The 27810-nt window shown below is 40.3% G+C and overlaps 1 protein-coding gene across 2 annotated transcripts; it reads right to left on the reverse strand.

Annotated features, from left to right (window-relative positions):
* On the reverse strand, nt 1-27227 carry gramd2aa (GRAM domain containing 2Aa). 2 transcript variants are annotated; one of them, XM_076078833.1, is made up of 12 exons: nt 23719-23910; nt 17847-17942; nt 11527-11584; nt 9849-9921; nt 8622-8725; nt 7888-7986; nt 5704-5775; nt 5557-5613; nt 4148-4325; nt 2486-2579; nt 1591-1695; nt 1-1107 (listed from the first exon to the last, which is right to left on the reverse strand). In XM_076078833.1, exons 2-12 carry the CDS (start codon nt 17930-17932, stop codon nt 1104-1106), a joined length of 930 nt encoding a protein of 309 aa, XP_075934948.1. In that variant the 5' UTR covers nt 17933-17942; nt 23719-23910; the 3' UTR covers nt 1-1103. The 2 variants fall into 2 exon arrangements, with proteins under 2 accessions (XP_075934948.1, XP_075934947.1); XM_076078832.1 differs by lacking the exons at nt 1-1107; nt 23719-23910 and adding an exon at nt 26925-27227 and having other exon boundaries at nt 1587-1695.
* Between the last annotated feature and the right edge of the window lie 583 nt (nt 27228-27810).

A 27810-nucleotide genomic window follows, 5' to 3' on the forward strand; every position in this document is an offset into this window, starting at 1 on the left:
TTTTTCTTTGTCTACATTTTCTTGCCAATTTAATTCTTAAGGATTTCACAAACTAGTCCAGGACAACATTCCCCCCATGTCTGCAAAATCATTGAATATACCTTTAGACAAAGATATAATCACATGAACCTCACTCTGTCCATTTTAAGTCGTTGGTGACTTCGATTGAAATGTATAAAATTAAATTAAAACATCCTGGGAACTCCTTTCATACAGCAGATTATTACAACTAAAACAGAAATGATGCATGTCGCCGAACCATCTCATTCACATTATAGATAACACCAACAAGTGGTGCTAAATGACAGGTAACTTCAATCAGTCAAGTATCTGTGCTCATAACATGACTTCCTTCCATAAGAACCCTCAAAAATGACAACCGAGTACCTATTATCAAGAATAACATAGATCTAAACTCTTAAAACTGTTACATACATTTGAAATAATGTGGACATATTTTTTTTTAAAGTGCATTTTGTTGTAGTTTGTTTTAGCCGTCGACTGAGGGCTATGGCAAGACCTCACCAGAAAGACAAACAAACATTTGGTTTAGTCAACTCGTCCGTCAGAAAATGTTTGATATAAACACCACAACTCACCTGAAATGTCTTTTCTAACCGTCTTTTCAAGTAATTAATGTGTTGAATTATCTCTTACCTTTCTGTCCTCGCCTCTCGTCTCAACCACCGCTCCTAAACGCCTTCACTGTCACAAACGGCAGCTTCAACTGCAATCTGCTCGCTATTTCAATGTTTACACATTTACGCTGCAGGGTCATGTGGTAAAAGATGAAATGTCTGTGAGAGGGAAAGGCAATGGTAGACAATCATAATCTACAGTAAAACCTACTTTAAATTCAGAAATAAATAGTCTGTTTGCATAGTCTGGAAGTGATCACTAGATAGGAAGTCATTTGACGGAGGGGAAGGTCTGTCAGACGCCTGGGCTCGGGCTGATGTTGCTCCTTTCATGTCGGTACGTGTTGGTTGATCTCTTCTGGGCTCTAATGCCGGTGCTGGATCTGTGCACGAGGGCATCGTCAGCTCAAAGCATGAGAGGAGAAAAAAGCCGGCAATCCGATGTGTCACAGCTAAGAGTGGTGGTTACCTGGATGAGAAGAAAGCAGCCAGGTTAGTGGACTCTCTGGATTAAATGGAGAGTAAATCAACCGCTTAGATCGGCTCTTTTTGTTATTATTTCATCCCAGCACACACACCAATACTGTACATGAGAAAACCAACAGAATATCTAACTACCTCGACCCAAACCTCATTTGTTTTACCTAAACATATCTAAACACCCTACAGGGACATCTAGAAACATCTTATACGTTTATTTATTTTGATGTGATTGTATTTACTAGTATTGTTCCTGTTAAATAACAATGTCATAAAATATAATCTATCATATAATAATACAACATACTAAACATAACTCTTCTTGTCTCACACATCTTGATTATTCTGTCTCTTATGACTAAATCTAAACTTTCATGGACACTGAATGTCCTTTATTTCTGATATTGTGTTTTTCTTTGAATAAAAATCATCTGTCACGTATTGTCTGCTGAAGCAGCTGTTGCAGCGTTACCTCTCTCTCAGGGGCAGATTTGGGTTACTCAGGAAGGACAGCTGCTGCTCCAGACTGCACACACGGAAGGCCAGGTAGCAGGACGACAGGATGAGGAGAATAATACTGACCAAAGAACACGAGACACACAGATTAGGACAGAAGTAAAAAGTTTTAGTGATGATGATCCTCTGGTTATGTGGAGGAAGAGAGCTGTAATGTCTTTTGATGAACACTGGGAGGCGACGTTTGACTTTCTCTCAACATATCACAGCACTTCACTGTCCTTGAACAACAGTTTAAATCCGTCTTAAAGCACCAGAGCAGTGCTTCTTTTTTTAATCTTATTTTTACACGTTTTGCAAATCACTTTATATTACTGCTGAACATTTACTGAGTAGCGATGGAACATTTCAAAATGTTGTGTGGGTTATCTAAAATAAACCTGCACTGTATTACCACACAATGATAACATAACAATGAACATAAATAATGTAAGAGTGACATTTATTCTTCTTTTAATTCATTCAAGAGTGACTTAATATGCATGCATTGAGTATTACATGTCAGGCCTAAATGTATACTGAGTTTTCATTGTAATTTATATGGATTGTAATCTGTGATATGCCAGTGTGAACAGGGGGGGTCAGAGGTCACCGTCAGCAATATGACAAACCTTCAGGAGCACAAAGGGAATCACTGCTCTCTCAAGGACACTAAGGCTTCACGATCATTCATAATTAAGTTTCGTCTCATACGAGGTCTGATCCCCTTGTGTTCAGGTTGACGGAGTGAATCGCCCACTATTTATATAATGCTCGCAGCGTGTGTGTGTGTGTGTAGCTGTGAGTCAGCTGACGGAGGAGGTGATGGTGGTGATGTTGGTGTCTGTGTGTGTGTCGCTCTGTATACTCACAGCAGGGTGAAGAACTTGAGCAGCTGGTACTCCATCTGGCCCAGTTCTGCCAGTGGCTCTGATAAAAGACCTCTGTCTGTTTGCAGAGCTCGCTCTGTAAAACACACACACACACACACACACACACACACACACACACACACACACACACACACACACACACACACACACACACACACACACACACACACACACACACACACACACACACACACACACACACACACACACACTATAACATAAAACCATTAACAGTACTTGGCTTGACTTTCACTTTCAATAGTGCTGGCCCACCTGTTAGAGTAATGGTGTGACGATATGCACTTTAGGGCTAGAAAATAAAATACGAAATTAAGTAAATCTAATTTTTGTTCATAGATATGAAATGCAATTAAATTCTATAAGTTAACACTGTGAGCTGTTATAAACCTTGTCGTCAAACAAGTAAAGAGTTTGAAGAATGTTAGACCAACCAATTATGTATGTATTTATGTATTTATATACACATATATATATATATATATTCATTGTTGATTCAAAATATTGCAAAGAGTGAACCCGATATTGTCTGAATCATATAAAACCATGAGCTGACCATCATACCTCGACGTCTCTACAATGATTGTATGCTAGCCGTTATGTATGCTTTGCTTCATTTTGCACAGCTCCTATATGTGTGTGTGTGTGTGTGTGTGTGTGTGTGTGTGATGTAAAGCTACTACAGTACAGGTGTTGACTACATCTTTTAATTACATGATTTCTCTTTTCACTCGGCATGTGAGCCAACATGAAAATGTACACAAAAACTCACGCTGATCAAATGTCGTGTAAACATGTAATAGAGAACATTAATGTAGGTCGGTGTTGAGAAATTATCTGTCAGCATACAGCCATCAGACAACGTTGACAGCAGACATTGTTTGTGATAATCTCTCCTTAATCTGAACCGCCCAAAGCTTTTTAATACAACCCCCCCCCCGCACCATTTAATCTCCATTTGGAGCTTTACGTGTCGTTGCGTAAGAGAGATGTTGCCATCCAAAAGCAATTACTCTTTCTTTCGCTCTCTCACACACAGGCACAATAAATTCAAAAGAAAGCTAAAGGACACACACACACACGTGCACACACACACACACAGACAAAGACATCTGCATCCAGGGTTTCAACACTGTTATCCTTTAAAGGAAGTGACATTTTAAAGATGTAACCTCACTGACTCACTATGTCATCTGAGTCAGACTACAAACTTCTACTTATTACATATTAAACTCTTCACGGATGCGCACATCATTAAGTTGACAGAATTTCTTATTCCCCCTGTACACATTAACTACATAATCCAGGCTCTCTGTAAGATTAATAGCCAATCTGTTGCTGGCAAAGCAACTTCATTACATTTTGGTGGACAAGAACTAAAATGCCCAGAGGCACAGGTGGATTTCTCTCTAAACTAGTTATTGATTAAAGTCCTGCAGGACGAGTTGAAACCTGAAAGTATCAAGAAATAACTGATTTAATGCTAAAATATTTCACAGTCGGGTTTTCTTATCACACAATGTGTGGTTTACCTGACTAGCCTTAGACAGTAGGAACAAGTACTGTTGATATTTCCCTGCAATAGACACTCATAAGCCGTGCCAACATGGATCGCTTTATCACCTTCCAGCGGTTGTTCTGATTTAAAGGGTGTGTCTGCGGCGCTCAGGCTGCTGGTGGAGTTCCCCAGGAGGTTAGGAAGGGAGGACGACACAGACACCACGGAGGGTTTCCTTCTCCACTTTAACACTGATGGGAATTCGTCAACCGCCGGGAACTCGTCTGTAACTGGGAACTCCTCCTGTGGCACAGAGGAAAGAGGTAGAAGGTCATTCAACTGCAACAGGAAGTTATCTAAAGGAGTCAGCACACTTCATCATCTAAACCTGAGACGCTAAACAAATCACCGTATGATTCACTCTTCTTTCTTAACATGTATTTAAAGGTCTTGCTTGGTTAGAAAAACCTGAGGAATTGACTGATTACAAACCATTAGCGACCATTTTTTATTTCTAGACTTCAATCATATTTTGATATTGTGACCCCCTACATGAGACTGAAACCCACTGAGTTATTTCAACACCAAGAAAGTAATGCAATAAATCCGTTATAAGCATTCATGAGATCAACTATTGAGCTCTCTTTGATTGGTGTTCATCCTTGCTATTCGGTAATAAAGCAATTGTAAATGGTAATCCATGAATAACTGCAGTTATGAATGTTAATAAGTTAATGAACACATTCTGCGCTGGGTACAATCCAACACATCACGGGGCTTTTACACAACCTTTCAGCCCAAATGTTGCTTCAGTTAATGACTTAAATCAATAATGGATAAATGGTGTTACTGCTATCTATTCACTTTAAAAGGTTAAAGGTCTATCTCTTAAATCTTAAAGAAGCAACAGTGAAAAGAGATATTCAGCAAGGTCAGCAAATATCCTTGACATTGGAATATTTCTCCTACTTATACGATATAATACTTCTGATTACGAACTGTAACTACGAATCAGGCATCTTAACCTTTTCTGTGTTAGAGAGTAGCAAAGCTCTGCGAAAGCTTCCATGGCCGATGCCGGCACCGTGAACAAACACCCTTCTTTTCTTTGAATACCTTCGGTTCAGATTACAGTGTGATCAAGGACGAGCATGTTAACAGAACTTAATTATAAATTAATACAAAAGCTGTTCTGTGGCGCAGTGGCCTATACACACACACACACACACACACACACACACACACACACAAGGTGACTTCACGGAGCTCTTTGATAGAATCTTGCCGACTCGAGGGATAATTTACTGCAAGACTGCAGCAGCAACAGAATGATCTATTGGTGCTGTGTGTGTAAGAATGCAAGCCAGCCTTCAGGTCAGGGGCAGTGGTAAGGGAGAGTTGTCGGAGGCCTTTAGACCAACAGGAAACACAACTAGGAGTCATTTAAGTTACTTTAACGCCTGGGGATTGAGAGGCGTTGACGTTTCACCCACTTGGATCTTTATCATTTTATGACGGCTTATGAAAGACTGACCAGCGATAAGATCGGCTCCTCCATGAACTGCTTCAAGCTCAGACTCTTTCCATTGACCTGAAGAGGGGAAAGGAAATAACCTCGTTAACTGGCACGCACACACCACACAATACATGGACTAAAATAATAGTATCCAAGTCCTCTGACCTGAAGGTGTGTGCAGATCCTGCGGAGGACGTCATATACACTGTCTCTTGATAGCAGAGATACAAAGACATACTGAGGAAATAAAAAAGAGAAACAGTGTTGTTAAAATCCTGTTGATGTTCTGCTTATAATGCTGCTTAAAAATATAATAGTCCCTTGAAAATATTCTGAATTTATCCAAACACATAAAAATGATTATAGTGGACAATTAGAGCTCATTTAAACAGAGCGGTTATCTCAAATGTATATTGATACAGTAGGAAAAAAAAGGTCTACTGAACAACATGGGTAAACTATATACTAAAATTAGGTTAGATGAGACATGATATTAAACTTTGACGAGCCCTGAGGGGGAAACTGAAAAGAGAAATAGATTTTCTATTTCACGTCTCAGCCTGCCTTTGAACACGTCGTAGTCGTGGTCACTTTATCTAAAATATCAGCTGCACGAAATCAAACTTGCTGCTGCTCGTGTTGTAAGTATACAATCAGTGCATTAAGGCCTGTAGAACGATGTTTGAATATTTGTGTTTGCAGCCATACGAAGCATTTAATAATACAGGAACATTACTGGGAAAGAGTCCATATTTTCTGGAAATAATTTGGGGCAAACAACACTTCAGGGATTCATAATCTGGGCCACAAAGAGGATATTTCTCTCATCACATTTTTGCTCCGGTCTATTCTTTCATGAGAAAATAAGAATGACAGGTCAGTGACAGCTTACCCAAATATCCCTCTGACCTGGATAGACATCACTGCTGTCTAAAATGCACTTTTGAATGTATCCATGAGCATTTCAAACACTGTGTTATTACGTGTCCTGTTGTATCATTCCTGACACAGTCGTGTTGGTGAACGAGCTGAAAAATTACAAACAAGCCCGGACTTTGTTGTTACAGACACGAGCTGTGAACTTTTTACCTCATAAACACAAGACCCAACCTCGGTCCTCTTCTGCAGTAAAGTCCTGTACTGTACAGAGCCGTGTATGTGCACGTGGTCATGTAACGCATATTACACAATCACGCAGACATATATGGCAAAGGATATTTGCCCTTGTACAGTGAGAGACGCACGACGCTACGTATCTCTCATGGTTTGAGAAAGGTCGTTGCTTTAATCTGAGCTGCTGTGCAAAAGAATCTGCCCAATTAATTAACTATTAATAATGAATGTTTTGTGTTATGAATAAATGATGAACCGGGTACAGTACACATGGTGTATGTATGAGTGTATGAGTGTATAGTGGAGTGTATGAATGTCTGCGGAGCACTTAAAAACATGAGCTATTTCTGAACTTTGTGACGACTGCCATATCTGTGAGTAGCTGGCTCTCCTGTGTGTGTGCTTTGGCAACAGTCTGCATGATGTGTGTGTGTGCTACCACTAGAAACATGCAGACTATTCTGTGATCTATTTCACTGTATTAAGCAAAAAGATCAATGGGGAAAGCAAAAACAACTTGACAAACTTCGCTGACTAGAAAATCGAATTTAATATTTGTCCTTAAATTTAGCTCAGGAGCTAATTTGTTTAAACCGCGTCACACAGAGGGACAAGAGAGCGATTCTAATTCAATACTCTTCTTTTGTCAAATTCAGTGAAAGAAAATCTGGGTACAGCGTCAGAGCCACAAACATGGCTGAAAACGGTTTTGGATAAATCACTGGCCTAAATTACTCACTTGTGCACTCAATAAACTGATTTTATTTCCTCAGTTTGGTCATTTGTGCCCTTAAATTACCAATCTTGCATTTCAATTTCTTAATTTGTTTACTTTCCTCTCTTGTTGAGTGCGATCTAGAAATTCATGTATTTGTTGTTGTTGTTTTTATTTACAATACTGACATGTCCTTGAAGACACAAAACCTGTGTTGCCACTGCGAAAGTGCTCTTGCTTGTCATTATTGATGGGGTGTTGGGGCACAAACAGAAAGTGAAAAGTACGCTTGATGACAGGTTGAGTCTGATGTGTGAAAGTTAAGAAGCCCCTCTGAACGTTGCCGTAATGGTGGAAAAAAACCCTCGACTCTCCCGCGCTCCATTGCTGGGACTCCACTCTGCTTCTATCTATAGCGTGGTGTTGTTTTTTCCACCACACCGTCTCCTGGAAAACCCAGCCATGCTGCGCTAATCAGCATAAGTATTTTCATTGACAGCGACTGGGATGGAAGTGTTCACCTTCTGGCCGGTGTCTGTGGTGATAGCCAAGCCATTGGGCACAAGGCCCGCTGTTTTGTGCTTCTTCACCAGCCTCACAGAAACGACAGGGATAGCCACCTAAAGAAGACGGATCATAACGTTTATCAGGAGAGACTCGGATTTGAGGAGGCAAACTTAAAAGCAAAATGATGAGAAAATTATAGGTAAGATTTAAAAAAAAAAAACACACCACCAGTGTGATTTGGGAAAGCAGACACTGAATTACACTTAGGAAAAGCCCCTAGAGAAAATCCGCCGTGGACATGAAACGTGTCTTATTTCAGTCAGAATGTGAGGAATGCAGTCTGAATAAGTAGCTCATTGTCACTCAGATGTCAGGAGAGGTTTGGTTTCAAGGAAATGAAGGAAACAGAACAGTGCACAACATCAGAGAGAAAATCGCATAGCTGGTTAAGGTTAAAGGTTCATTCAGTAAGTCTACCTGTTCTTATACATTATTCCACAGTGCAGAGAGAGAGAGAGAGAGAGAGAGAGAGAGAGAGAGAGAGAGAGAGAGAGAGAGAGAGAGAGAGAGAGAGAGAGAGAGAGAGACAGCACTGTGACACTGAAAGTCAGGCCATAATCCTGAATGACTTTCAGTCAAATAATTTGTCAACTTGTATCGTCAGCCTGTCAGCTTGTGACTGTGAGACACTGGGTTCCTGTTTGTCAGACAGTTTGACTTCATCAAGCTGTCCGTCAGTCTGTCGTACCTTGATGTCCTTGCCGAATAGGTTGGCATAGAAACACAGCCAGTTTCTGGAAATGTAGAGCCGGCCTTGTAGAAGAATATCTCTGAGAAGAGCACAGGAGTACACTGAGAACAGAGGAGAAAGAATCTGTATTAAATCCAACTCGTTCTACAATTGTTAAGCTGATAAAGAAAAACACGATGTCTCTGAACCCTACGACTGTCTCACCAGCATTTTGATAAAAAAAAACAATCTCTGAAGTTTCATATCATTGGTTACATTTTGATAGATAGCATTGAGGTTTATGGTAAACCAGGTTGAACTAACAGAACAGTTCGTCCTGGAAGTGTGTCTGACGTTAAACAAATAGCAGAAACACTGAAGCAAGACAGATTAAAGTTGGACACAGTGCCAAGAAAAGAAAGAATAAAAATAAATATTGATTTTACAGAGCAATTGTTACCAGTGTTTGTTCTTTAAGGCTTTTGGTGTGCAATTACAAATGCTGCTGTTGAAGATGCTAGTATTTTGTACAGATACTGAAAATAATTTAACGTGCAACCTAGCATGTCTTCACCACAATTTGACTATCGTACGGGTGAAAAGCGTAATCAAACAGACTTTAGACCACCACAGGACACTTAAAGCAGAGACATGACAGCTTCATTTACCTTCATGTTACTAAAAACCTCGTCTTTTATGTCGCTTCCATCATCTCAACATTGGCTCACATTTGTGCTGCAACTAATGACTCGTTATTGATTATATTTCTGACTAAAAAGTTATAATAAGCCTATTTATTTAGCCTTTACATTATCTACAGCCCAAAACCCAACGATATATTAAATACATAACACAGGTATAAAACAGAAAAGCAGCAACATGGGAAGTTCAGCATTTTTTATGGTTATAGCTCGATAAATTACTAGATGATCAATCAATTATCAAAAGCGGTGGCTCGATTGACTAATTGTGATTGATGAATTAAATAATCATGTCAGCTCTATAGCCAGTATTTGGTATTTGATAAAAGGCTAATATCGGTCTCATATTGTTATTGTGCATTAGTAGCTTGCAAGAAAAGCTAAATACAGAACAAATACAAGTACAAATGCATAACAGGAAAATCATAGTGAAGCTGAAGCATAACAAGAACACTAGAATATTAACAAGTTGATTAATAAAACAAGCTGTTGCAGTACAGAAAAAGACTCCTTAAAGTTTTCCTCGCGGTGAAGAGGACATTACCTTTCATGAGGATCTCGTCCTTGGGCACACACTGGAACAGTTTGTGGTACTGCGAGTTGTACTTGCTGACAGTCTGTGCAGAGGGACAGGGCAGAGACATGAGCAGCTCCTTGGCGGACCGGCCTGCCTGCACAGCACCACCGGCCACTCCACCACCACCACCACCACCACCGGCCACTTTGGCTCCGCTCGCCGCAGACACCACTCTCTCCCTCAAAGGACGCGAACTCTGCACCAGGCTCAGCACGTTGGCACCGTACACACACACACACTCGCGCACATCCAAGGCCTGGAGCAAGTCGCTGCAAGACACACACTGTGCCCCTGTCGCCGGTCAGTGCGGGGCCCCCGAGAATGGAGGACTGTCTACCTCTAATCTACATGAAACCTACAAAACACACACCGGGCTCTAATGTGTACACCTACAGACACACATACACTACTACAGAGTTACAGCAGCAACGCCTCAGTTTACAGCCACAGAGCTCTTTCTCCAAAACTGAAAGGCTCTCTGTTTCAAATACACCTCCAGTGACTCCACACTTTAAAGCACCCAGCTGACACCCTCCCTCTCCTTCTGCCTCCTTCCTTCACACACACACACACACACACACACACACACTTTGCCCTTCATCATTCTGAGCTGAAAAAAACAACACACACACAGGTACTCCTCACTACTCTCTTAGTTGAAGCCCCTTCTTTCTCCGTTCCTTCCTTCTATGTGTCAGCCTGTCTGCAGTGGCCGTCTGTGACACCTAAACGTCCACACTTCACAGAGAAAATCATACTTTTTTTCCTTCCATCTGAACACACAAGAGGTCTCATTCATTCCCCGCTCGCCTCCCTCGCAGCTCAAGCTCCCCTCCAGCTCCAGCTCCTGCCACCTATTTTCCTGTCCCGTCCCGTATATCTCGTCTATTTTTCCTTCGGCTCGTATCGGCTCAGTTTATCTCAGTTGTCTGCTGCTCCTGTTTTTGTCTTTCTATTAATAGCTCACACTAGAGCAGCTCCTGTCCTCGGGAATATGCCGCTTACAGTAAATTACAGTGACGCAGAGGGCTCGGAGGTAATGTAAACTGTTAATGTGTAATAATTTGCTGACTGAATGCATAGGTCAAATAGTATTAGATGATTAGTCTGTGAGGTGGTTGTATTATTTCCACTTGATGATGATGCTGTTTGTCCGGGGGGCACTGGCCAGAATGGCAGCAGGTCTACGTGATAGTAATTTAGGATTATATAGTACTGCTGAGCCTGTCAATAACCACATGAGCATTTGTTTGCCGTTTAGTTTTAGATGTCGAGTCTAAAATCGTTTAATAAGAAATCTCACAATAGTTGGGGTCATTTCTCACAAATGTATAATAGCATCATGTTGTTAGTATGTCATCATCATTCAGAAAAGATAAATAAATACATATATTATGCATTAGATTGCGTCATATTAGTTGAAGCCTTTTTTTATCCAATTTTCATGACACAGATCTGACAAACATGTTTCAACACTGCGGTATAAAAGTGAGAGAAATGCCTTTAAGTCCAGGAATTACTAAATGAATCAGAATGCCGCTTTCAGTACAGATTAAACATTTAGGTGAAAGTTAACACAACTGGTTGGACTTGCTCCAATCACAGATTTAGTAACGATTAGGATCAAGAGACAGACCAGACTCACCGAGCCCCGGTAACATTTCTTCACATCTTCATAGGACAGGTCTTCAATCAACTGAAACCTGTAACACAAGAAAAACACACTTAGAATGAAAATAATACTTCTTCATATACATGTTTACATTCCATTAATAATAACTATCCTACATTCAAAATATACTAAACATCAACAAAAACATTCTTCTCTCTCAATGTACTATATATCTATCTATATATATATATATATATAGATATATATATATATCTATATATATATTGCACATTGATGCCCTCATCTGACCTGAAGACAGCGTGCCAAATGGTTTATAGGTTATGTGCATGTGACAGTAAGTGTTTATTTGTGTGTGTGTGTGTGTGTGTGTGTACATTGCGTGAAAATCCCAGCTGGGTCAAAGCTTCCACATGACGAGTTAATCATCAGTGAGTGCATAACTGCAGGGAGACGGAGGCTGTCACGAAACAACATCATCAAAGACAAATAGAGTTGTTCAAACACAAATAGTGACCATGCCAGGAGATTATCCATGTTGCTCTTTTTATAGTCAGAATGCATGAACACACACACACACACGCGCGCGCACACACACACACACACACACACACACACACACACACACACACACACACACACACACACACACACACACACACACACACACACACACACACACACACACACACACACACACACACACACACACACAGCATCAAGCTCGCCTCAGGAGGAGCAGTCAGAACAGTGCAGCAGATGTCACAGCATGATACTCATATATATTACTAATGCAGACAGAACCACCCAGCAGATCAAATATAGTATAATCAGCCCTCTAAGGAAAATGTCATTGTAATGAACTGCTGTCCCAGTTAAGGCGCTTTAAAATAGAGGACATGTATATGCAACAATACATTCTGAAATGCCAGATGTTTTTGAGGGATTATTTTCTGACTTCCCTTTCTTCCTGTATCTTTCTGTGAGTGCTAGGTGATTGACAGCGAGCAGAGCACGACGCAGCGCTGATATGAAAACACTCCTGCTCGAGGAGTTACTGATAAAGCGGAAGCTCTGGCCAAAACCAAATTGCAGCTTCATGTTTACTGTGATGGATTATCTCACTCTGTGGAAGTCATTTTCATACGGTGCAACAGAGAAAGGCATCAAATGAAGGGAGGAAAGTGGGCCTTTATATCTTCAACCCTCCAGAGTCCAACGGGAATAATGTGACGAACGAAGGACGACATTTGCATAACACATTGGTTAGTCCTCATACTCAGAGCCTTTTGACTTGTTCTGTTCGTATTGTACCTATAATCACAGGTGGACTGTAGCTAAGTAATATTACTTTCTTCGGTACTGCACTGAAAAGACAATTTTGAGGTAACATTGGACTTTTTACTCCACTACATTTATCAGTAATAATTACCTTTCACATTAAGATTTATTCATAAAACACAATACTATCAGTTTACAAACTATGCAGTATATAAAGCTGTTCAGGTCAGCTCTACCCTGACATTAAAGTCCTGCTTACATACATGTGAGTGGATATGATAACGCTATATAACAATGAAGAAAGGTGCCTTTGTGCATAATGCATACTTTCACCTTTTAATTTACTTCCAGCGCATTTAGTTGCCACTTGCCATTACTAATGTACCTTTACTCAAGTATTCTAAGATTATTAATGCAGAACTTGCACTTAGTATTTCTTTCATTGTGGTATTGCTACTTTAATTGTGCAAAGTATAAAATTAGTTACTTCTTCCACCACTGCTTATAATGCTTATAATGCTAAATAGCTATATTCAATACAATAGCAATGCTTTTTCTTAATCTCTATGTCTTCTGAAGGTTTATTTACAAAATTCTCCTTTATAAAAAGGAATATTTCATGAAAATGTATTTCTCTACACGGCTGCCCTGTGATTCAGGGACTTTATAACATCTTACTGGACCAACTCCACATTTGCATTCTCCTTGAACAGAGTCCTTCACTGTGTTGTACGGCAAGGAGCCATTATGTTAAAATGCCCATCGCTGTTGCCTTAATAGGACTGTCCGTGTTCCGGCTCTGATGAGACTTTCCTCTGGGTAAGAAGATAGCATGACCTCTATCCCTGAACAACCCCCCCCCCCCCCCCCGACTCTGCTGCCTCCGTCCATGTTATTGTTCCTCTCATGGTGGAGCACAGCGGAGATGACAGAGGTAAACTCTGCCCCGTCAGGGTGACCATGATAATTATGTCAGAGAAACACTGATTTCTATGCCTCAGAGCATAGTAAAATATACATTAAGTATTTTACTAAACACTTAATCAACAGCAGAAATTATATTATTTTGGAGTGGAGACTTGTGGCGAACTCTTCATGCCAATTTAAAAAACAACAATATGATTACATTTCAGTCATTTAGTTCAGATTCTGTCACATACACCGTAGGCACAGCTCAAGTGTCTTGCTCAAGGACACGTCGACATGCGACGAGCCGGAGCCGGGGATCGAACCGCCGAACCTCTGATTGAAGGACGGCCCTGCTCTCCACTTAGCCACAGTCGCATGATATCAATCTGTGTCTGCTGAGGAACTCACGTTGTACTGTATGGAAGAATTATTATTATTAAGTTATTATTAAATAATATTATCAGATTTGTTTTAGGTTTTATTTTGTTGTGTCTTTTTGCATTAACGGACACAAACTAACTTTGCATTATTATCATATTATTCCAATCATACGACTTTATTGTGTAGTATTTACGCTGAGAGGGCAACAGATTCTAACTTAAAGAGAGGGAGAGAGCTTCTTATATACAGTCTGTGGGAGAGAGTGAGACTTTTAAAAAGTGGTAAGATGAGGGTGAGATCAGTAGTTGGGAGAAATGGTGTGGGCATACATATCAAGGACAGAAATATGTTTGCAAAAGAATGCAAAAAACACCAACAACACACAAACAGTAAAGCGATAAGCACCATGTGGAGTGGAGACAAGATAATGAATGCTTGCATTGTCTTCTGCTGCCACAAAACATGTTGCTAATCTAATTTAAGGACTTTATATTCACACAGTTGTGTTTATCAAATTAAAAATAAAGGCATAATATGACACAAGCAAACATTAGACACAACATATGAAGTCTACAACTACATACAGCTTTAAACTGTATGACGGGGTCTTCATCAGCAGTTGGAGTCATGTGAGACATGATTAAAAGCCCCTAAGAACTAAATAGGCTACTTGACTCTGTATGTATATGTAGGTCATTAATCTTTATGTCTCTATTGATACTCTATCATCTTCTTCTTCATTTAAAGAATCAGAGAGGGAATGTGATGCTTTGGCAACATTGTTTTATTTAGTTTTTACTTTCATGGCAATAAAGCGACTGTGAATGGATTGAAGTGAACTGAATGATCCACAACTCAGGCTGGAAAAAGACCCAAGTAGGGTTAAAGTGTCAGAGAGCTGAGGGGGTTGACAGATGCTAAGCTGTGTGTGTGTGTGCGCGTGTGTGTGTGTGTGTGTGCTTGTTTAAGAGCAGGATGAGGCTTGTTTACAGCAGAGCAGTACAGCTGTGACAGCCTTGCACTGCTCTCCAGCTGGATGCCTTACAGACACTTAATGTGACGCATCAGTCACTTTACATCACTTAATTATTAACTTCAAAACAGCAGAAAGAAAATCCACCATGCACCCATCCACGAGCTCCAACAAGGCTAAGTAGTCTCTTTCCTGCTGTAAGTGAAGATATTCTTTATGTTACTTTAACTGGTTCACATTTGTTTCCTTTTGTTCATCCACTAGAACATAATTGTGAGGTAAATATATTGTGAGGTATATATTTAAATTAATTTAGAAAACAGAATATCTAATAAGTAATCCATAACCAAACTAAGCCACGTTCATTCCAACATTTAATTATTTTAAGCAGCTTGTCCTAGATGTGCAAATTCATGGTTTTCCTCATCAAATGTACCCTAACCCTAGAGAGGACATCCCATTATCTTGTGACCATGTTATGAACAATAGTGCATGTGTGCTGCTCCTCCTGCCTGCTGGTTGCTGCCTATAAATAGGCTCCACAGTGGCTCTGCACACCCAGGTGGAGAGAAGAGAGTGATTATTAAAAACACAGGCAGCTCTGTGGGGACTAACCGGCTCTCCAGTCCTCGCTCTCGCTCTCCATCTGTCTCTAGCTCTTACACAAGATCCAGGTCTTAATCAATACTGCTGGTACACCTAGATGCTGGGTGAGTGTCAGAAGAAAACCGCTACAGACAATCCCCATCACGGGCGATATGTAGGAGAGCTGAGGTGTGTAGAGGTAGAGCTTCTTTTTTACAAAGGGTATAAACAAGGTCACGCTGGGATGACATGTGTGCGAAAATGATGGACAGTTCAAGATAAAAAGCTTCACCAGAATGTCACAAAAAGGTTTATTTCAGTTATTATTCAGAGGGTTTGAAATCAATTCCCAGCCCCAGGAGGAACCATCACGTTTTCCAGCAGAAGTAAAAACATCAAAATCAGGATCTTGTAAGGTTTCCACACAGCAGCAGCAAAATAAGTTGGTATTTTCCAGCTACCTGGAGACTCAGAGTGTGTACACATAGTGAACCTTCCTGAGTCCAGCACATAAGATATAACAAAGTGTAATAACCCAAAAATGTACTATCATTTCAAAAGCTGTGGTTTGGAAATAAAACTAAACCTGTGTGTCACTGTGAGCTAAAGCTAAATGTTGCTTCTGCATGTGTGTGTGTTGTGTGTGTGTGTGTGTGTGTGTGTGTACACGCATGCGCCTTTGCCGGTGTATCTCAGTGCCCTTGGCAGTGAGGCCGAGTAGTGAAACTAATTACAAGCTCAAAGAATCCTAAATTGAATTCTAAATTAGAAAGCGAACACCTCCCATCGGTGGATGGTGTAGGAGTGGACTCCCAGTCAATAATTTAGCTGGAGGAGACGGATTTGGCACTGAGAAGAAGTGAGTCTCACTTTGGGAAAAGATCGGCATGATGAGAGAAGACGAGGAACTTTCAAAATGTCTCCCGAGTTTAAAATCAAAGGATCGGATTCATAGATCAGAGTTCTCATTTGAAACAAGATTTTTTTTATTATTATTATTATTATTATGAAGAAACAGTTCACACTGATGTGAAAATTAGGTACATCTTCACCACGTCAGCTGATATTTTGTTCGTACAGTGAACCAACACACACTGAATGAGCACCTGTTAGTCTCTAAGGAAATCATGTTTATAATCAGCTTCATATCTAGAGAAAGCATAACATGTTTATCTTGGTATCTTATCAGAGCATTATCTTGAGTGTTTTGTAGTCAAATATTAGGACACGGTGTAACTGAAAGCTCAGTAGTGACTTCCACATATCTGGTAATTTTCTTATTGGCAATATGTAAAGAATAAATCAACCCAAACATTGTCAGGGAGGAAATTATGGAAGATTCTGGTGCACCAAGCGCACCAAGCGACAAGCTCCTGAACACAGTGGAGCATCAGACCTGATGCTACATGCAAGTTGGTGGTGACCAAAACAGAGCTAAAAATGAAAGTTTCAAAACTAATATTTATGTTGCTTTGTGTGTCCTGGATGTTGTTGTTTTTTTATTTTGCCATAACAACTTTATGAACCTGTGATATGTGGTGGTTGTGTATTCGTCAGCTTGTTTTGATCTATGAATGCAACGTTAAATACTTTATGTAAACAAATATTTACAACCTGAAATATTTGCACGCAGGAACAGAGGAGTGTTGCGGTGAGTTACGCGCTGGGAGGGGATAGAAATAAAGATACACACATGGATTATTGAGTGACGCAAGTTAAAGACTGACAAGTGCATTAAGTCCCTCCCATTCTCTGAATCGACCAACATGCTTCAGCGAACAGATTCCCCAGGATTACACTGCTCCTGCCTCGGATCCTTCTTATATAACACACCCTTTCGGTCTGCACACACACACACACACACACACACACACACACACACACACACACACACACACACACACACACACACACACACACACACACACACACACACACACACACACACACACACACACACACACACACACACACACACACACACACACACACATTGTGCATATGAATACTTTGTTTGTTGTCTCTTTGTGTATGTGCACGTTTTACCATTGTTTGACATCAAATACAGCACAAAATAAGGGCTGTGAAAATAGATCTCCTGTGGCTGTAACCCATGACCATGCACAGGATACAGATGGTGTGGGGTAAAAAAAGACAGCAAGTGTTGCAGAGAGTGTGTGTGTGTGTGTGTGCGTGTGAGCTTTGCCTGAAGTGGCCGTCGTCCTTGCAGTGGTCCAGGTCCTGTGTTGAGAGCAGGCCTGTTTCTTCGCTCTGCTCCGGCTGCTCAGTCATGCTCCTGGCCCTAAAAACACAAACACACAGCGCTACGTTAACAGCAGGCACCTCTCCGCTGGGCCGGCGTGTACTGTACACTTCTAAAACACAAAAAAATTATGTTTGTTTTCGTCTCCAGGTTTGGTTTCAAAGAGAGCTCTTACCCCCAAAATAAAGTTGATGGGGCAACCAAGTGGACTGGATGTCAAAGTGTGATTCTGCTGGTTTACGCTACATTAATAACCTCCACTCAGCAAAATAAAGCTGTGTTCTTGTGATTGTGTAAACGGGGTCAGCGTCTCCTCTCACAGACGTCTACAAACATATAGAGAACCTCAGAGGTTGTGCAGATGGCTGACCTGATGTGCTGCTGCGAGCTGACTCAAATATATTTTTACAAACACACTCTGAAACTTTTCAGCACCAGACGTCTCTTTAAATGAGCTATTACACCAACGAACAAGGAGAAACCAAGGAAATGACCATAAATCGTATTAATGTGAGATGTTTGGTGGTGATTGGCAGTAAGTGCGATACTCCCACTAACATTAAAAGGAACAATTCAACTGAAACTCTGAGGGAACTAATCACAGCTTCATGTTTATTTTGATGGATTATGTGGCTCAGGTCGTGTTCAGGGCTTGTTTAAGTTGTTTTGCATACTTCTACATCTACAATGAGACCACTAAAGCAATGATCACTCGACCAGATAACCGTCGCTGTCTGACGTATCCCAACAGTCCCATCGGACCGCCCATCGTCTTTCAAATGTTATGTTGTCACAATATTACTTTCATGCAATTGAATGGACAAAGTCTAAGTCGCTGTTCATTACTGCTACTCATTTCAACAATACTTATATCCCTTTAGCTAACTATTTTGACTGTTTATCAGTGACTTTAAGCAAATTACTTACTTACTAATCATTGCTGTTAGCTAACTACAGTAATCCATTACTTTTATCCAACTATTTCCATTGTTTATTCATTACTTTTAGCTAACGTTAACTATGTTATGTTTAACGAATGTTTGCTCACTACTTCCACGATTAGTCCATTTCTTTTATCTATTCATCCATTACTTTTAACTCCCTATATTTTAACTGTTTATCCAATAGACTACTTTTAACTCGAAGCTAAGTATTTTGACTATTTATTACTTGTAGCTAACTGCTCATCTCTTCAAACATTGTTTAGCTAACTATGTCCTCTGTTTACTTTAAACTGCTTGTATATATCCAGTACATTTAAATGTTTATTTCAACCATAGACAGTTACGATTAACTAGCGATTTCATCCATTTATCCATTATTTAGCAAACTGTTACTAACCTGCATTACTTTTGGCTTCTTTACTTTTAGCTAGTCATTTGTCTATATCTTTTAGTTAATTGTTTAAACTTCTCTGTTTGCTTGATAATCATTTGTTATGCACTCTCCATTACACGTGGTGTTTATGTGTTACGACTGTCTGAGGTTGTGTATGTGTGTGTACCGTGCAGTCAGCCTAACATAGCTGGTAGCTTAGTTATTGTAAATATACCAAGATCAGCCATGTGTAATCCTATTTGGCTATTTATTTTCTCCCTCAATACAAATACACCAGTTTTTATTTTACTCAAATTATCTGAATTGTCCCCGATCTTTCAGGTAGTTCCCCCTCAGCCCTGCAGTGGGCCTACACACACCCCTTTGGGAAGATAAACGCTGGTTTTACCCTTTAAATGCGTTGCAGTGTTGTCATAAAATACTTGCCACCTTTCACCAATCTACGTTTCTTCCTCTCATCTGCACATCAACAGCCACCTGCCCTGAGCCATCTTTTCCTCTGGGAGAGCGGGAGTCATTCCCACCTGCCCTGGTACAATTACAGGTGTTGATGGTAATAGGCTCCTGCATGCAGTTTCCAGTGTATTATCTCTAATTGGCCAGAAGCTTCACGTCAGCCACTGACCTGTTCAAACAACAAGGGCCTCTGAGAGGTTTTACATCTGACTGGTCATGTGTGATCACAGAGGGTTGAATAGGAGGTGAGGGGCCAGTTGTTAGAGAAGGAAAAGGATTGTGGGGTCCTTTCACCTTAAGCCTGAGGTTAAGGGATTGAGGAGAGGTATCTGATCCCAGATGTGAGCCTCAGGGCAAAACAGAGCCTTGTTGTGCTTAGAAACTATGTTCAAAGGAGCTGCTTGTAGTTGCATTCAGCTTTTCTCTGCAAGGAAGATTTCTCTAAGAAACTGATTTCCACAAAATCATTTAGATGCATTCTTACATATTTTAACTGACGAATTCTGTATAAAACTGCAAATCAAATATACAGTATATTTTTTTAAATACGCAATGGTCGTTGAAAAGTTATTAAAGGTGTCATGGCAGAACTCAATTAAATTGCACAAAACAGTTCTGATTTAAACTCAGGAATATAATTTCAACATAAATAAAAAAGCTGTTTTGAGCTTATCTTCCTGCCCTCCAGACGGCTAATGGTACATTTCTATGAGAATAAACAAGCTGGACAACTTAATGACCGTTTACCTGAACGCTGGGAATTGTTTTGACTCCAAACTGTGTCCGCCGTGTTTGACGGCACAGGAAACAGACTTTGGATGGCTCTTTGGTGACCTCATTCACAAAATTGTTTGCTTAGTCTAAAAACCTTCTGAAACACATAACGGTGGTCACACAGTTCTTGACACAAGTAGCCCCGGGATAAACATTCACTGTGAGGGGGAACACTTTTTTTTTTTAGCCATGAAGATGTTTCAATCTTTGGTCTTAGTTAGTCTGTGAAGGCTTCTGGGAAGTGGAATTAAACAAATGATCAAAAAGATACGATAAATGCCTCTGTTACACCAGAACGTGTGATTTCCCTCTCAGAATATACCAGACTGACCAGTTTCTACGGTAAATTGGTGCATTATGCTTGAAGCCGTGCTGCTGCAGAAGAATACATCAGAAGGCATCCTGATGAGGGTCCTCGAGGTATTCATGGACGAACAATCTCATCTGCAGGTCGATCCTATTTCATACAGAATCATTCACTTAGAAAATTGTTAAGCACGAAACACTGCGTCCTACCTAAAGTTACAAATGTGACCGTGGTTCTCTGAGTTTAGAGCTCAGATCCAACCCCATCATCAGACCCTGCAAACCTCGGTGCCAATCATTTTAAAAGTCTTTCTTTCTACAATATCTAAGCAGCAGACTCCCCGGACAAAACAAGTTGCAGAGGCTTTTCTCAAAGCTGCTGGTCTCCTCCGAAGTCACCTTCAGGCCCTTCTCATGTCAGTTGATATAATGTTTAGTGGTGCACATTTCTAGACACAGTCATAATGAAGCAAATTGCCACATAATGACCCCGGGGTCTTTGAGGGCCCTGAGGTCAGCCATTTTGCATGTTGGTGATACAGCCTTGAGGGGCGGCCGATGGCTATGCTGGTTTGACTTTAACTGGGTTAGGGTTAAGGAGCATTCCCTTCACTACCCTGTCGACTGGAACACAAACAGGGAGCCAGTGTAGCAGGAGGAGTGCAGTGATGTGGAACACGTAGAGCCTTAGTCTATCTAAAGGAACAAGAATGTTAGTTCATCTGTCAGCAGCAGCAGGACCAGCCCATCATCTAAACAGTCCTAATGCCCGGTGGACTAAGGTTACACATTTGCGTTACACCAAAACTGCATTTTACCAGAGACAATACACACATGTGTATATGACACACCATGGCAGCACCGTCACCGTTTTCTAAAGCAAACAAGTAATCAGAGAGGGAGGTACATGTTCAACTACAAACTAACTGCCTTCATGGCCTTTCAAACCTTTGTTTTGTTTTTTTTCAAACATGAGTGTCAACTGAAAGGCCTTCACCTCTCCTCCTCTGTGTCCTTCTTCTTGTCTCAGGAGACAAACATTTTGTTCCGTCACAAGACATCCTCCAATCCAATAAACCGTAATCTTGTTAGAGTTTCTAGCCACTGCTTAGGACTCACTGCCCTCTCTGCCTCCGGTCGCTCATTTCCCTGTTGCCCTGAGCATCTACGTTGTCGTCTGCAACATTTGCAAAGTACCATGACACAAAAATGAGTTAAAAAACACTAATCAATGTGGAAGTTATTTTTTATTATGTACCGGAGTGTAACGTCTGTACACCTTAAGGCGACAGAGCGTTTGACATCGGAGCCACCTGACTTTGAAACAATCATCCAGAGGAGATTAGGACGGCTAAATCTACCTCGACTCTTCTTAAGACACACTTTTATAGCCTCGCCCTCCTGTGATGTTTCTATTGTACCTTCCCACACCATTTGTTTTAATCTAGTGTAATCATCATGTCTTTACTATGTATCATGGCGCTATGCTTGAATACTTTTATGATTCTGTTGTTGTTTCCACCCTTTAAAGCACCTTGTAAACATTGTGTTGAAAAGGTGCTATAAATAAAGTTTATTATTATAATGCACTTAGAGTCCTCAACAATACAGCAGGCACACGGCTTTGTAAGCAATGTGGTCTGCTTTGTTTACAGTGGGTGTGTCGTCACAAAGGTTGAATTGTCTGAAAAGCAAGTTTGCCTTATTATTAGAGAAAATTAAAGTTGTCTGCAGTCGTAGGAGCCGCCCACATGGGAGGTTTCTCTCATGTGTGTGGGTTAAGACATACAAATGAGTGTGTTAATGAAAAATAAACTAATCAGAAATAAATACAAAAAGGGAAAACATGACGATGCCACTTTTTAAAAACTTTTTGCCAGAGCTTTGTCGCATTATTTATCATCGTTATGATTTTCTTCTTCCCCTGCAGTGCCAGTTGTCTTATTGTTGTAACTTAATTTGGTCTTCTGGTATTTCACAGACAGAGGCACAGCCTTTGGACTCCGCACTGCTTGAGACCTCCTGAAATAACCTCCCCATTGTGCAAGCACCTCAAAACAACCTTTGATGACAGAAGTGTGTTTTTAAGACGGCACAAGGCTCCAAAGGTTCTTCTTTACTGAAGACTATATGGCGCACAATAATTCATCTTTAGTAAGACATTCAAAAAGGGATTTCATGGAGGAGCAGTTTTGCAAAAACACAAACGTTTGTGTCGTCTCATTAAGGGACCAAACATGAAGTAATCTGTCCAATGTTTAAATATAATAATAACAACACTTCTATTGGGAAGCAGCAGGTACCCATAACACTTGTAGTTTCAGTAACATTGCAGACTAATGAAGCAATAGGATGAGGATGCTTATGTCTTATAACAAAAATAATTACTGGACATTGTACTGAATAACTAATTTAAATATGACTGTAGACACATTTTATTCCTGGAATGTATATGTATCTACACCACTTTGTTTTTTTTTTAAATAAACAGCCTATTGTTATGAAAAGCAAAAACGATTGTCAAGCTTGTCAGAAGACAAGTTAAGATCCGGAAATTCTTCAAAATAAAAGCAAAAACAAATTATTAACTTTTGCAGTAAATATAGTCTACATACGTGGCAATACATCATGAATAATTATGAATCTTTATTCACATATCATAATCAAATGATTCACGGGAAAAATTGAAATGTTTAGGTATTAAATAAATAAATTACTGACAAATAATCTCCAGCACTCGCTGTATTTATGACCAACAACAATTGGTTTGAATACATTAAAAGAAATCACTACATATTAGTTAAAATGTTATTTTCATGCCTAGTATTCTGAGATCCCATTGCTAGTTGGTCACCGGTGCTTTTATTTTGAAATCGTCCCCCAGCAGCCCCCGCTCTTTTTCCGCTCGCGAGCTTCAACCATCGACCCTAACGGCTCCTACCTGTAGCTTCACGAGTCACCTCTAGTTTTCTTCCGCCGTGTCGTCGCCTCGTATCTCCACGAAACTCGTCCGCTCTGTGCTTCATTTCATGTTCTTTTATCCACGAGAAGCGGACAAATAAAGTCCAGTTTTAAGCACAAACACTCCGCTGGGAGCTGTGAAGGAGAGAGCGGTGTTGACGAGCAGTGACCTCCTCAGAAGTGTGTCCTTGTGTGAGGAGGGCTGAGCTTACCTACAGCCCAGTGAGGGCTGTTTACACACTGCCGGGGGATTACACGCGGGCTATTTTCTCCCCACAGGCTCCCACTGACTGCTTCTGTGGGCTTGATGTTTTTAAAATAGTGAAGTCATGGAGCTTTTTATTAAAAGTGGTGGAGAGCAAAGTAAAAGTAGAAATACCATAGCATACAAATACTCCCCTTACAAGTAAAAGCTATTATGATGCAGAGTAGCTCCTTTATTATCTTAGTATAGTGCTGAATCATATCATCTAAGCATAGTATATGTTTCTCCAAAGTTTTCAAACAAATATAGTGGAGCAAAAAGTACATTTCCCTCTGAAATAAAAGTATAAAGTAGCACAAAATGAAAATACTCAAAGTACAAGTGTGTCAAAATTGTACTTCAGTACTTGCATTCCACCTCTGAGTATTACCATATAAATATACTTAAAGTATCAAAAGGTACTCATTATGCAAAGTACCCCATCTCAGAATGATTTAAATCATATCATTGGATTATAATTATTGATGTATTAATGTGTAACGATGGGGTTAATTTCATTTACTTTATATACTGCCGGGTAGTTTACTCAGTAAACATTCAAACCTTCATAAATAAGTGGAGCCACTTTCTAACCAGTCATGTTAAAGAGAGTTCAGTCTCTCGGGTTAAAAGAGCACTTTGCAGAGTTTCAGTACGGTTAAAACCCCTTTAATTAGGATTACCTGCTGGGAGACTTAATTACAATTGAAACACCGCTACAACAATTATCAGCATCTATCTGCTATAAAGGACAAACTTTGAACTGTACCATTAACATCCACTCAAAACTGCACTTAAAACTCACCTATTTAAATCTGCTTTTAACCTGTGATGCTAGTTATGTATGTTTTTGTTTTGTTTATTACTGTTATAAAGTCATCTCTCTGCCTTGTTTATGTTGTTATTGCTTTCATTGTTTCCGTTTTTACCATGTAAAGTGCCTTTGAGTACGCACTATACAAATAAAATGTATTATTATTATTATTATTATTACCTGTAGATTAGATCAGATCCGAATCAGAAATACTTTATTGATCCTCAGGGGCAATTGGTTTACTTGACAGTTGCTTCCCTTTGAATGAGCAGAGCAAACTGCAACTGGCTGTATGCACGTTCTGCACATTTTACAGTTTAATGTGGCAATCTTGAACATTTTAATTTAGATCAATTGTTGGGACACAGTCTATCGCTGAAGGAGGTACCACCATGGTGATTGAGTCTATGGCCCACTGATGAAAGTATTGCAATATTTATATATTTGCAGAATTACTAATTGGGTACCTGTGGCGACATTCTCCATTATATACACACAAAAAGGTTGCTCTCCCTCCATGTGTCGTAAATGGTAAATAGTCTTGTCCTTGTATAGAGCTTTTCTAGTCTTCCGACCGCTCAAAGCGCTTTAACACTACATGTCATCATTCACCCATTCATCCACTGATGGCAGGTGCTACCATGCAAGGTGCCACCTGCCCATCAGGACTCTAACTAACCGTTCATGATTCAGGAAATGGTTCGCGGGTTTGGCGTGCGATTCGAAATATAAGGGGCAGCGAAATGCAATGGATCCCCCCCTTTTGTGGACTTGGGACTTTATTGCAATCTATTCGAGCGTCACAAACAACATTCATTCATTTATTCAATCCAAAGCTTCACACGCCAAAGCCATGGTGTCATTATCATCACTCTGCCTGTTTTACATTTATTGTCCACTTGATGGCGCAGTAGAGCAAATGAAGCACCATGAAGCTTCGGCCCATGTGTGAACCAATTGGATGGAAAGCTTCAATGCTTCATGAAGCTTCATCTCGCCATCACTAATATAAACCCGTTACATTAATCCTTTCATATTTATTCCAGCACCCTTTGCATTCTGCACATTCGCGATATTGTCCTATTGTTTACACATTTCATTTTGTATTTTATATATATATATATATATATATAGATACTTTTTATATATATAGATACTTTTTAAATATTTTAATCTGTACATAGTAGTCAAATGTTGATGATTACCTTGTTCATCTTTGATGTCCTTGTTACTGGCCAATAAAGCCGACTCTGATTCTTTGTGTTTGTTGTTTGTTAATTTGTTTGTTAAAACGTTATTAATGAGAGTGGAGTCAGCATGCATAAATTACTGAATATACGAATGAAGTATTATTGGTGAAGGTACAACTGCAATATAAAGATAATTAGTGAATACACAAAACTAATGCAGACACCATTATCCTAACACAGTAGAAGAAAAGAAGGCCCCCAAAAAACAAAACACAAGGATCCTACATTATGCTGACAAAACAAATCTGTAAATAGTATTTGTCTCTTTTTGTTGTTTTCTCCCGATATTGAATGAGAGGTAGCCCGATGGCATCAAATAAGCTCACAGTTCTTTGTGGTTTTTAAACAGAGTTACAATAATGAGCGAACCCAAACTGCAGGTGTAAATAAACTGCCAAAATATGTTTTATGTGCAGAAGAGAAGAAGTCTGAATATCCTAAACTGCTGACAAAGAGGTTATGTCACGCACAGATGCAGCTGGCTGGCATGTTCGCCCCAAACGACCCACTTTCTGATGACTTCACTTCAGAGTAACATTACAACCATTTAGCAGACTTCAGACTTAAATAGCTCCTTGTGCATTTCTGTCTTCATTATGTACATTTTAATTCATATATTTAAATCTTATTTTGTACAGTTAGTCGTTTTTCTAAATGTATACCCTGAATGTAAAACGACAAATCACAAGGGACGTCTTCCTGATGTTCGCGTTTCTGTGCATTCCTCTCATTCTCCACATCTCCTCTGTGATTGGTCGAGATGGAACGAGGACCACTGACTGAATAACTTGCTTCTACCCGGATTCCCCCCTCGTCAGTGCAACTCAAGACAAAGCATGCCAAACATTCAGCGCACTTCCTGTGTGGTGCTGACTGACCTGGCTCTGCCGGCTGCTATCCTCTGACTGCAGTTACCATGAGGGAGGCGGTAGTGGGGGAGCTGGTAGTATCTGTCCTGGCCTGGGGCCTCGTCGGCAGGCAGGGCCTTAGGGCTGGCTGCGTAGATAGTGCATCCCATGAACACCTCCTGGACGTCTCCCTCAGCGTCCTACAGCGAGCAGAGAAGAGCCGTCCTCAAGGTATCCTTCCTCCGAGCGGCCTGTCCTGTCCTGATGCCAGCCAGCTGCTCTGTGCAGAAAGCCATTGGCTCAGCACTTTGCTATCTTAACCCCTCCTTCCCTCTGAATCTCTCCTCCAGCCAACCTCTCTCTCTCTCTCTCCCTCTCTCTCTCTAGCCCTCCTCCTCCCTCTGCCGAGCATAATCAGATTTCACATTTACACTCAACAAAATCATCCCCAGCGTAATCGCTGCCTGTCACTGATGTTGCATTATGCTAATGCACTCTCAGTTCACGAGCATTAGGGGCAGTTAAAAATACCCTTAAATTGACTGATGGCAGTGAATGCCACAGCAGACGCAGATGAAGTATATAAATAATGTAACAGTAAGTAAGTTAAAGCGGTGCAGTGAAGAGAGTGGACTGATTGACAGTTGGCACTCCTAGGGTTGATGCAACTAATGAACGATTCATTTATTTATTTATTTATTAAGTCTATTAATTGCCATTGATCTGTGAAAATGCTCTCCACAGTTTTACAGAGTTTAAGGTTATCTAGAAATTGCTTAATTTGTCTGATCAGTAGTCCAAAACCCAAAGATATTCAACTTCAAATTATAAACAAAGCCTCACATTTGAGACAGCAGATTTGCAGCATTTTTGCATGATTATTGACTGAAACATCCCCCACAGTCATGTTTAAAGA

Source organism: Anarhichas minor, unplaced genomic scaffold, assembly GCF_050575085.1.
Source record: "Anarhichas minor isolate MPS153535 unplaced genomic scaffold, ASM5057508v1 ptg000067l, whole genome shotgun sequence".
NCBI classification, from domain to species: domain Eukaryota; kingdom Metazoa; phylum Chordata; class Actinopteri; order Perciformes; family Anarhichadidae; genus Anarhichas; species Anarhichas minor.

Coding starts and splice junctions, on each gene's coding strand:
- gramd2aa (XM_076078832.1), bottom strand. CDS start 27,064: ATGGGATGCACTATCTACGCAGCCAGCCCTAAGGCCCTGCCTGCCGAC. Junction 8,726..9,848: donor GGACGAGATCCTCATGAAAG/GTAATGTCCTCT, acceptor CTCTGTTCTCAG/TGTACTCCTGTGCTCTTCTC. Junction 2,580..4,147: donor ATCAGAACAACCGCTGGAAG/GTGATAAAGCGA, acceptor TGTGTTTTACAG/AGCGAGCTCTGCAAACAGAC.